The sequence below is a fragment of the Crinia signifera genome, chromosome 1 (genome assembly GCF_055691185.1).
Source record: "Crinia signifera chromosome 1, ASM5569118v1, whole genome shotgun sequence".
Classification (NCBI taxonomy): domain Eukaryota; kingdom Metazoa; phylum Chordata; class Amphibia; order Anura; family Myobatrachidae; genus Crinia; species Crinia signifera.
In genome coordinates, this window is record NC_139217.1 from 350,402,208 (window position 1) to 350,414,326 (window position 12,119).

The 12,119-nt window shown below is 44.3% G+C and overlaps 1 protein-coding gene across 4 annotated transcripts in view; it reads right to left on the bottom strand.

The window, feature by feature from the left end:
* The window catches only part of CIT (citron rho-interacting serine/threonine kinase), a 134,252-nt gene that overhangs the window by 38,263 nt on the left and 83,870 nt on the right, over positions 1-12,119 (bottom strand). For 3 of the 4 annotated variants that reach the window (XM_083147027.1, XM_083147054.1, XM_083147045.1), the window contains 6 exons: positions 11,231-11,278; positions 6,231-6,366; positions 5,134-5,238; positions 1,301-1,441; positions 1,111-1,218; positions 158-320 (listed from right to left, as the gene is read on the bottom strand). In XM_083147027.1, coding sequence (XP_083003153.1) covers positions 158-320; positions 1,111-1,218; positions 1,301-1,441; positions 5,134-5,238; positions 6,231-6,366; positions 11,231-11,278 — 701 coding nt within the window. The remainder of the gene's footprint in view (positions 1-157; positions 321-1,110; positions 1,219-1,300; positions 1,442-5,133; positions 5,239-6,230; positions 6,367-11,230; positions 11,279-12,119) is intronic. The other variant, XM_083147037.1, reaches the window with a different exon arrangement.

Sequence of the window (12,119 nt, forward strand, 5' to 3'; positions counted from 1 at the left end):
CCGAGCATTTTGGATAAGGGATACTCATCCTGTGTATAAATACATACATACACACACACAATATATCAGTAAGAATATTTGGGCAAACATTTACAGCAAATGGTGCACAAAAAAATATGAAGGAGAAATCTCTCCCAAGAGTAGCGACAAGTTCTACCTTCCTCTCTAGCAGATCTGAGTTCTATCCGTGTCTTTTGTAGAGCTTCTTCTAGTTCTGCAGTCCGCACTCGCTCTTTATCCAGAGCTACCTTTAAATCATTGAACTGCAAGGGAACTTGTGATGCCTGGATGGGTTCATCCCTGCGCCTGCCAAATAGACCCTGCAATACAATTCCGACAAGCAATTATTTTTGCAAAAATTCTTTAAATTGTAAAAAGCAATACACTCGCTGTCCATTCTACATATAACACATATAATAAAGATACAGAACTGTTTAAATTGTTTTAAAAGATGAAAAGAAATGAAAAGTCAAAGATTAATTAAATGTCAAAAGCTGCCAATTAGCAGAGCTGGAAGCCCTGGCAAAGAAGTACTGTACAAGATTATCACACAGTGTTAGCAAAGCAGAAAAACAAGCAACAATGCTCATTTCACTCCATTTATTTCCACCTTCACTTCCCAATTTCATCAAAGACAGGGGATGCATTGCAGCACCGGAACAGGGAAGTACCCTGGAACTGCAATTTCTTCCAGTGACATACTGGTCTGATTCAAGGGTGGATGCAAGTTTAGCAGCAGCGGATCTGTGAAGTTATGTTAATGCAGCAGGTGGTGTCTTTGGCACAAAAATGCCCACTTCCAGCTTCTCAGACCTAATGCATGCATCCAAAGACATAGAATCTAAACACTATTGGGAACACTGGTTAGGCCATCGGGCAGCTCAGAAAGACCGCCACAACTAATTTTCAGAGGCAAGTGTTTTAGGAGGACAAGTGGTCTCAGTTTCTTAAAAGCTTCTCCTCCTCGACCCCCAAATGGCAGCACCCTGATAATCACGTGGCAGTTCCTGCTGCACTGCTTATGACGATGCAGGTCTATATATAAACCATGTCAAATGGTATGAAAAACATTGTTTGAAGAACATGATTCACTTTGTTTAGGGATTTTACCTTTTTCTTCTTTGATGGCTGATCCATTTTTGCTTGTAAGAAATCAATGAGTTTGGTTTGCTGGGAAATAGTCCCTTCCATCTTCACTTTTTCATGGGAATAGAGAGCCTAATAGCACAAAAAAAAGTGTGTCTGAAGTGTGACAGCAAAAAAATGTATCTTACACTATGCAGGGATGCATTTAGTGTACCTGCATGTTTTCCATCTGATACTCTAAATCACTCCTCTCGGTCTTCAGCAGATCTGCACGATCCAGTGCTTCCTGGAGCCCTTGAGTCAAACGGAAGATGTGATTCTTCTGAAGGTCCATTTGCTGCTGTAGCTTAGCCTGCTGCTCTCCACAAAACAGAACTTTTAGTGGATTGAAAACTCTCAGGACCTCATTAAGGGCCAGATGTATCAAGCTTCAAAGATAAAATTGAGAGTGATAAACAGCCAGCCAATCAGCTCCTAAGTGTCATGTTACATCCTGGGTTTGAAAAATGACAGGTAGGAGCTGGTTGTTAATCACTCTCCATTTTATCACTTTTTGATACATTTGGCTCTTAGAGTTCAGGGGAAATCCAGCAAAATGGTTCAAAATTGACGGGGGCAAACCATGTTGCTGTGCAAGGGGTGTAAATGCGGATTTTGCTTTGCATCCAGAGCAAATATGGTTTGCTTTTGCATGTAGCATGTGCGCCCCTCTCATATACAGTATATCCAAACAATTAAAATGTGTGATACAGTGATCTATGGTTTTCCCAAGAGGCAAAACTGCACATTTTTTGCCGGATTAATCCTCAACTTTAAATAAGAACAGTAAAGGGCAATATCACCAACACAAACATGCACATGAAGCAGGATGCTGTAATGACTAGCAAGAGTGTAACTGCCAAATACAAATGTGATACGCAGCTGCTACTTTTGGTTTCTCCCTATCTACCCAAAGCATTTGGCATAAAAGTAACAATAGAGATAACAGCCCGGAACCAATTGGTTAAGTATCAATAAATTAACACATTTGTAAGGAATGATCATGCCTTTGCTTTAAATATAGAAGCACCATTTCAATACAATGTATTTATTGAAACCTCTGCCTACCAGCAGTAAGAAACTTCTGCCTACCAGCAGTAAGAAACCTCTAGCTACCAGCAGTAAGAAACCTCTGCCTACCCGCAGTAAGAAACCTCTGCCTACCCGCAGTAAGAAACCTCTGCCTACCCGCAGTAAGAAACCTCTGCCTACCCGCAGTAAGAAACCTCTGCCTACCCGCAGTAAGAAACCTATAGCTACCAGCAGTAAGAAACCTATAGCTACCAGCAGTAAGAAACCTATAGCTACCAGCAGTAAGAAACCTATAGCTACCCGCAGTAAGAAACCTCTGCCTACCCGCAGTAAGAAACCTCTGCCTACCCGCAGTAAGAAACCTCTGCCTACCCGCAGTAAGAAACCTCTGCCTACCCGCAGTAAGAAACCTCTGCCTACCCGCAGTAAGAAACCTCTGCCTACCCGCAGTAAGAAACCTATAGCTACCAGCAGTAAGAAACCTATAGCTACCCGCAGTGAGAAACCTCTGCCTACCCGCAGTGAGAAACCTCTGCCTACCCGCAGTGAGAAACCTCTGCCTACCAGCAGTGAGAAACCTCTGCCTACCAGCAGCGAGAAACCTCTGCCTACCAGCAGCGAGAAACCTCTGCCTACCAGCAGCGAGAAACCTCTGCCTACCAGCAGCGAGAAACCTCTGCCTACCAGCAGCGAGAAACCTCTGCCTACCAGCAGCGAGAAACCTCTGCCTACCAGCAGCGAGAAACCTCTGCCTACCAGCAGCGAGAAACCTCTGCCTACTAGCAGCGAGAAACCTCTGCCTACCCGCAGCGAGAAACCTATAGCTACCAGCAGTAAGAAACCTCTGCCTACCCGCAGGAAGAAACCGCTGCCTACCCGCAGTAAGAAACCGCTGCCTACCCGCAGTAAGAAACCGCTGCCTACCCGCAGTAAGAAACCGCTGCCTACCAGCAGTAAGAAACCTATAGCTACCAGCAGTAAGAAACCTATAGCTACCAGCAGTAAGAAACCTATAGCTACCAGCAGTAAGAAACCTATAGCTACCCGCAGTAAGAAACCTCTGCCTACCCGCAGTAAGAAACCTCTGCCTACCCGCAGTAAGAAACCTCTGCCTACCCGCAGTAAGAAACCTCTGCCTACCCGCAGTAAGAAACCTCTGCCTACCCGCAGTAAGAAACCTCTGCCTACCCGCAGTAAGAAACCTCTGCCTACCCGCAGTAAGAAACCTATAGCTACCAGCAGTAAGAAACCTATAGCTACCCGCAGTGAGAAACCTCTGCCTACCCGCAGTGAGAAACCTCTGCCTACCCGCAGTGAGAAACCTCTGCCTACCAGCAGTGAGAAACCTCTGCCTACCAGCAGCGAGAAACCTCTGCCTACCAGCAGCGAGAAACCTCTGCCTACCAGCAGCGAGAAACCTCTGCCTACCAGCAGCGAGAAACCTCTGCCTACCAGCAGCGAGAAACCTCTGCCTACCAGCAGCGAGAAACCTCTGCCTACCAGCAGCGAGAAACCTCTGCCTACCAGCAGCGAGAAACCTCTGCCTACCAGCAGCGAGAAACCTCTGCCTACCCGCAGCGAGAAACCTCTGCCTACCCGCAGCGAGAAACCTATAGCTACCAGCAGTAAGAAACCTCTGCCTACCCGCAGGAAGAAACCGCTGCCTACCCGCAGTAAGAAACCGCTGCCTACCCGCAGTAAGAAACCGCTGCCTACCCGCAGTAAGAAACCGCTGCCTACCAGCAGTAAGAAACCTCTGCCTACAAGCAGTAAGAAACCTCTAGCTACCAGCAGTAAGAAACCTCTAGCTACCCGCAGTAAGAAACCTCTGCCTACCAGCAGTAAGAAACCTCTGCCTACCAGCAGTAAGAAACCTCTGCCTACCAGCAGTAAGAAACCTCTGCCTACCAGCAGTAAGAAACCTCTGCCTACCAGCAGTAAGAAACCTCTGTCTACCCGCAGTAAGAAACCTCTGCCTACCCGCAGTAAGAAACATCTGCCTACCCGCAGTAAGAAACCTATAGCTACCAGCAGTAAGAAACCTATAGCTACCAGCAGTAAGAAACCTATAGCTACCAGCAGTAAGAAACCTATAGCTACCAGCAGTAAGAAACCTATAGCTACCAGCAGTAAGAAACCTCTGCCTACCAGCAGTAAGAAACCTCTGCTTACCCGCAGTAAGAAACCGCTGCCTACCAGCAGAAGGAAACCTCTGCCTACCAGCAGTAAGAAACCTCTGCCTACCAGCAGTAAGAAACCTCTGCCTACCAGCAGTAAGAAACCTCTGCCTACCAGCAGTAAGAAACCTCTGCCTACCAGCAGTAAGAAACCTCTGCCTACCAGCAGTAAGAAACCTCTGCCTACCAGCAGTAAGAAACCTCTGCCTACCAGCAGTAAGAAACCTCTGCCTACCAGCAGTAAGAAACCTCTGCCTACCAGCAGTAAGAAACCTCTGCCTACCAGCAGTAAGATACTTCTGCCTACCAGCAGTAAGAAACCTCTGCCTACCCGCAGTAAGAAACCTCTGCTTACCAGCAGTAAGAAACCTCTGCCTACCAGCAGTAAGATACTTCTGCCTACCAGCAGTAAGAAACCTCTGCTTACCAGCAGTAAGAAACCTCTACCTACCAGCAGTAAGAAACCTCTGCTTACCAGCAGTAAGAAACCTCTGCCTACCAGCAGTAAGAAACCTCTGCCTACCAGCAGTAAGAAACCTCTGCCTACCAGCAGAAGGAAACCTCTGCCTACCCGCAGTAAGAAACCTCTGCCTACCAGCAGTAAGAAACCTCTGCCTACCAGCAGTAAGAAACCTCTGCCTACCAGCAGTAAGAAACCTCTGCCTACCAGCAGTAAGAAACCTCTGCCTACCAGCAGTAAGATACTTCTGCCTACCAGCAGTAAGAAACCTCCGCCTACCAGCAGTAAGAAACCTCCGCCTACCAGCAGTAAGAAACATGGCACAAACCCAGAATTTACCTCTTCTAGCAGTCGCTGCTTCAGTTCTCGCTCTGTTTCTAGCTTCTGCTGCAAGCTGCGAGCATTCATTTCCAGCATTGCGTGTTTCTTCTCCAGATCGTTTAGCTATGAGATGTAAGAAATACAGTAGATGAGGGTTCACATTATGTACTTGCTTACACCATCATTGTATAGTTACTCTTATTCTCTCTCTATTAACAGTGGTAGGAATTATGAATATCAGACCGCTGCTATCTGGATTTTGGCTTCCTTGGTCATATATTTATATTTATGTACATACTTCTGAACACAGATAATAGCACATGGCCATCGATGCACAGCAAGTAATGTGGGATATCCTTTTCATTGCAACCACCAGGGTGGTTCCCATTACTGATGAGAGACTAAATACTCCTCTACATACTCCTCTACACAAACTTTTCATGCATTATCTATGAAGAACATTTGACTCAGAGTTCTGAAGAAACTGCTGTCCTTCCTGGAAGCAGGAGAAAAGCTAAGAAGTATAAAATGGGGCCAATGAAGGGTTGGCAGCAAAGTGAGCGTAAATTGCTCAAAAGAAAAAGGCACCAAAAAAATTGCACATACAGTATACAGAGCAATGAGCTTCATTCTTATTTGTAAGCTATTGCACAACTGCCGCTCGAAATGGTAGCAGGCCTCAATTAGCCCGCATATGCCAAAGCTTACTTAAACTGGCCCCCAGATCCAACAGCCGGTTCAGGGAAGCCTGCACATGACAGTGAAGACATCGGAGCGACGTGCCCCCAGTTTGTAAAATGGACCTGGTCCCTGCCACTACTCCACTCTGCAAATGCAGAAATGGCTTCTAAATTACTAAAAGCTATCTGCCTCCTAACAAGTGTATATGCACTTATTTGCTGGCTTGTATTTGAGTAAACCCACCATTACTCAACTTGAAATGCCCCTTCCTGTCTCTCTCGTTCAAAGACTTGATGAATACAAAAATGTGTATTCCTGCTTGGCCGCATCTGTGCACAAGGACTTGTGAAGAGCAAATTTATGCAAGACATGCTGCACAACTGGTGTACTACTCTGAATAAAGTCTATAGAAATGTGTATAATGGTATACTCACCTTATCGGACAGGCTTTCCGTCTTGAGTTTTTGATCCTTTAGTGATTGTTGAAGAGCTAAAATCTCCGCTTTGTGTTCTTTAACTGCCAGTTCCACCATTTGCCGTGATTCAGTGCTGCGCTGATCAGCGCGAACTCTGCATTTATAAGAAATAGAGAATTGAATCACATAAATATGACATTTAAAAAAAAATGGTTTTAATAAAAGGCCAATTAAGGCATAAAAGCATTCCCACCTCAAGTTAGTGAAACACAATATAATAAAGTCTTCACTACAGCTAAGAATTCTGATGATATACAAAGCTACAAGTTCATTGAGATAGTGACAGCACAGTCATTTTAAATGTTGAGCTGTAATGCAAGCACATTGTAAAACTAGGACAGTAACTGTTCCCTAAATCCATTGGTGGACACTGTACATTCGGGATATAGAATCACCATTAAAACTATAGTACTTCTGTAAACTGTTTATGCTCCATCTTTCTATATCCTATCATTCAGAAAACTCCATTTTTATTCAAATCAAACCCAAAAGGACAGAACGAGAGACAATAAAACAGAGAGAAATCCCCACCAATGAAATAAAGCTAGCTAAAATGAAGAGTTTCACCTCATCAGCAATTATATAATGTTTGTTAAACATGAGCAATAAATAGCATATTCGTAGGATGATTCCTGATTCCTTTGTTTTTAATAATATTGTGTTCACATTCATTTTAAAATTGGTCTTTGAGTGTAGCTATAATATACAGATTCCTTTCTTTTCTTCAGTTGTATTCATTGCATACATATCAAACGGCTCCTTTAGGTCCGTAACCTTTGGCCCATCTTCCCCTCACTAACTACCTATTGGAGTATCACAAGGCTCTTGGCTTTGCTTTTCCCACCATAACCCCTTTTCTTAGTACACTAATATGCTCCTTGACCTCCTGTGTTCTCTCCAGAATTTTTTTCCTGCTGTGTGGCATCAAGAAGTAACCAGGTGGGGGTCCTCGCAAAAATAAAAGCTTTAAATCCTAACCTGCAGTGTTACAGACACAGTTTTTAGCTGCCCAGATACTGCACAAGTAGTCTGTCACGGACACAATTACTGTTTTTAGATGCCCAAATACTGCAAAATTATTTTGTCACAGACAGCTCCCAGTATAGATAATGCCCCACATAATGCTGCCCTAGCTTTCTGGGACCACACAGTTTTTTATTTTATTTGTTTTTTATACCTCCCAGAGTTTAATTCTCACACACACACAGCACACTGAAAACGTGCGCAATGCTGCTCAGTCAGGTAATTGTTTCCGCTTGAACAACGCTCCCTGACTTTCTTCAGGGGGGATGGGGGGGGGGGGATTGCAGTCCTCCACTCTGTGATCTGCCAAGCACCCGCCCATAACTATCCGTCCCCTCCCACCCTGCACTCTCACCCATTAGACCTTGTTGCAGGCTGGTGCTGATTGCGTAAGGAGCGTCCAATCGGAAGATCATGTGACGTGGACGTTTGTGTAGCTCAGCCGTGTCACAGAGGTCCATCCGGAATCAGCATCCACCTGCAACAAGGTCTAATTGGTGCGATAGCTGGGTGTCAGGGGACTACTAGTTCACGGTTGCTGGGCGGCAGGGCGTCTCTTGCTGGGCAGACCGCCCGAAAATTTGAGCCTGGGGAGAACACTCATATCTACATATTTTCTTATCTTCACCGACTGAAAAGAAGCATTTAGTTAAAAATAGGTTGGAGTGGAACCCTTTCCCTGTGATCTGCTGGTATCAATGTCTATTACCACTGCAGTAAGTGTTCTAATGAGATCTACAATATCTTAATCCACAACACTCTTCACCAGTGTCTAATGTGGCAATTAAGTACTCAGAGAAGGGGACAGACTTCCTCCTCAGAAGCTGCTGGTTGGGCTGAAACCATTCATGCACCAAAAGGGGATTTTGGTTCTTACCTGTAAAATTCTTTTTTCGTAGGCCAAGGTGGATTCTGGGATAGTGGGTATTCCAGGGCTGGAAGACCAGGCACCAAGGAGATGAAACTTCTTTGGGACAGTGCAGCAGCCTGTAGCTCCACCCCCCTAATACCCCTTCCTGTCTTCAGAGACCAGTTTTAACTTAACAAGCCGAGGAATAGGGATAGGAGAGATGAACCACTCAAGAGAACACAGAACATTAAAGACAGGGTAACAACATCTAACTAATATAACTGCTAAGCTGGAGCGTATGGGCAGGTGCCCAGCATCCACCTTGGCCTATGAAAAAATTATTTTACAGGTTAGAACCAAAAAAATACTTTTTTCAATTGCCCAGCAGTGGATGCTGGGATAGTGTGACGTCCTAAAGCTTTCCCTTATGTTTGGAAAGGCTCCCGAGCTCCACTTAGAACACCTCTGCCAAAAGCTGCATCGGCTGAAGCGAAGGTGTCAAAATGATAGAATTTGATGAATGTGTGAGCAGAAGACCACGCAGCTGCTCTGCAAATTCTCTATGTTGAGATGGCTGTACGCATGGCCGAAGATGCCTTCACAAATCTCATGGAATGTGCCTGCACCGAGTGAGGAACCGGCTTCCCGCCAACAAATACGCTTATCAGATTGTGGACCTTAGCCAACGAGCTAACGTCCATTTAGAAGCGGGTCAACCAAGTTTCCCGACATCGTACAGGACAAAAAGGAATCAGATTTCCTAATTGCCGCAGTTTTTTGACATGTAAAGCCCAAACCACATCCAAAGTGTCATTTTTCCCTGAAGAATGTGATGTAGAAAAAACCGGAAGAACAATTTCCTGCTTAATGTGGAGACCACCTTAGGAAGAGAGTCAAGTCAGGTACGCAGGACTGCTCTATCATCATGGAAGATCAACAACGGTGACCTACAATAGAGAACGCTCAGATCGGAAACCCTGTGGGCTGAAGCTATTGCAAATAGGAATAGCGTTTTTAAGGAAACCTAATAAAATATTAGACTTTAGAGGTTCAAACGGAGGTACAGTCAAGCATTGTAGAACCAAGGAGAGGTCCCAAGGGTTTGCAGGTGGAATGATTGGAGGTTGAAGGTGTAATACACCTTGTAAAACAGTGTGAATCGCTGAGAACAAGGCAGTAGCCCTGTCCAGTTTGCAGGGAACATCCGCAGACTAGGGCCCAGCAGAGAGCAGCATTCATAGAGGAGGGTGTGGTCCTGCTCAGCACAAGCAATATTTTCATTACATATTGTGCTGTATAAGCACACAGCGTTGGAGTGTAAACCTGGGAGCCATCTTTCCTAAACCTTTAGCAGACATTTTGGATAATGACACTGTGTGGCTGTGTAATATCTACAATATAACAACAATACTAACTAGTATGTGAAGACAAAACAAAAGCACTGTACAATAGTCGCCAAACCGGCGACAATATACTGTTTTCCCCTGTCAGCCCTTACAGAGAGATGTGGTATAAGAATGCTCACATCAATAAAAATAATTAAGTAAAGAAAATAACAAACACATAAAATACAGTACAGTATATAGTACATAAAGTTTCACACCAGAAGGAGAAAATTTGGCACTTTTCCTGCACCAACACAAGAAGTTCGGTGAGGGAGCATAACCTAGCCACTGAGATAACAGTGAAGGTAAGGGGGGAGATTTCTAAGCTCCTCTCCAGATAACAGCCAGCTGCCAAGTGAGGTAAAACGGCCCCCACCAACGCTGAGGGGGGTGCAGAGGAGCACCCAGGATGAGCCATTGCCGAGGGGATGGGGGGGAGTTACAAGGCTCAAACCGTCCCATCCTGGAAACACAGAGAGCCGATGCCATCTTGCTTTGTATAATGTGCAGCTAAACTCTTCCCTGGTGGACTAGTGGTTTCTCAGCATGATCCGAGTACTGCTGCCAGGCCTCCAGTTGCGCCCCCCCACCACCACTGCTGGTGTGAGCCACGTCACCCGATTCCCCACTAGTGGGGAATCGCTTACCTGACCTCTCCCCAGCAGTGGCTCTCTCCAAGTGCGGGATGATGACTGGTGCGAGCGGCCGTGAGGTCCGTCCACCAGTCACTGGGAGAAGCGGAAGCTGTCAGCTGCAGTGCTGAAGTAGCTGCGCTGACAGCCTGAGAAAAGAAAAAAAAAATTAAAGAAGTAAAAATAGGGCTGAAATAGCCCTTCTCCTAAAAAGTGCCATGTTCCTCAGAGCACCAAGGGAAAAAATGGTCTCTGAGGACAGGAAGGGGTATTAAGGTGGGTGGAGCTACGTCTGCACTGTCCCAAAAAAGTTTAAAGTAAAAACTATCTCCTTGGTGCCTGGTCCTCCAGCCCAGGAATAACCACTATCCCAGCATCCACTGCTGGCCGTTTGAAAAAAAAAAAAAAAACATCAAAAAATGTAATTGCCAGCTTCTTGGCTGACTAGGCATGTTTGTTATATTTACCCCCCCCCCCCCCCCCCCCCCCCCAATCGGCTCATTGCTCTAAGGATTTCACCTATCAGCAATATGAAAGTATATAAATCAGGAATATCATGCGGCCAAAAGGAGACCATTGTAAAAGTAAATTAAAAATATTCTCAGTGAGAAAAAATATAACGGGTTTGCCAATAATGCCCAAGCGTCCGTTTATGTGGTGACCTAATTTTAGAATGAGGATAATAAAGAGGGAGGAGCTTAATTAGGTTTTTAAAGTCCTTATGAATGCACTATAGCCCCGTGGTACCAGTGTACCTCGAATAAAGAAAGTGAACTCCACTTTTTGTATCTAGATTGACATGTTAAGTGTTGTATGGTTCAGCAAGTGTACTTTGTAATGTTGCAATATAAGTAGTTCTTATTGTATATATATTTCTTAAATGTGCACTGCTCTCTCGTAACGGACAATTCTTAATGCCTTCTCCTAAAAGTAACAACTAATATAGGAAAAATGTAAAAATAAATGGGGAAACAATAAACAAAATGTTATATTCACACTAGAACACTAGGAGTATTTCATTCCATAAACAAGCAGCAAGAAAATAAAATATTTTAATTATTTAAATACTGTGCTTCTGGTGCTTGTTTGGGGATTCTCCTCTCCAGAAAGTGAAAGCTAGAAAGAGTATATAGAGCACTGAGTAGGGAACTGGAGAGATTGGAAAATAATCTGAGCACGTTACATATCTAAATCACGGTTTCACAGACTATTAACAAATACATCAGCAGGCCTAAATATTTACAAAGCATTCCATATACATTACATATTGTTAATGAATGAAATGCCTCAAGAAAAATCCTAAATGAAATGTACTATTATTAAACCTGAAATATCACCTAATAAAAAAGTCACTGACCCAGGGGGCAGCTGTCAGCTGCAGCCATTTTTCCTATGGCTATGACAGAGGATTGCCATTTGCCCTTCCATCCAAGATCCTCCTACATAGGGTTACAGTCAGGGCGTTTAGAGGAAGAGAAGCCCTGGGAAAAATGGCTAATTGGTGGGGTCCTTGAGATTGTAGATGATGGCCTTATGTACTCACTGGCAGAGCTGCTTTGACACCATTTTTGAGGATAACTTTTGCTTTAGGCTGTTTTGTAAGCTGAAAATTTTGTCACACTATGCTCACATAATCATTCAGTTCAAATCCACGGTGCAAAGCTTATGTGATAATATAGATCAAATTGGGCACTACTATACTGGTGTGATCATTCGAATACAAAACACAGGCACTACTTCCATGTGTTGAGCATAGTGTAACCGGATTCGCTCTGAATGAGAAAATAAGTATGCAGTCACTGCAAACCCGGTGACTCAATTTTCATATGAAATACTGAAAGCTGGCTACATCCAACAGATCAATTGTCAGGATCACAGCGAGATTCTCCAGACAGTATATGTAACATGTTTACATATAAGTTCAGAAAGCTATTTAATGAGTTAGTTTGTGTAGGTG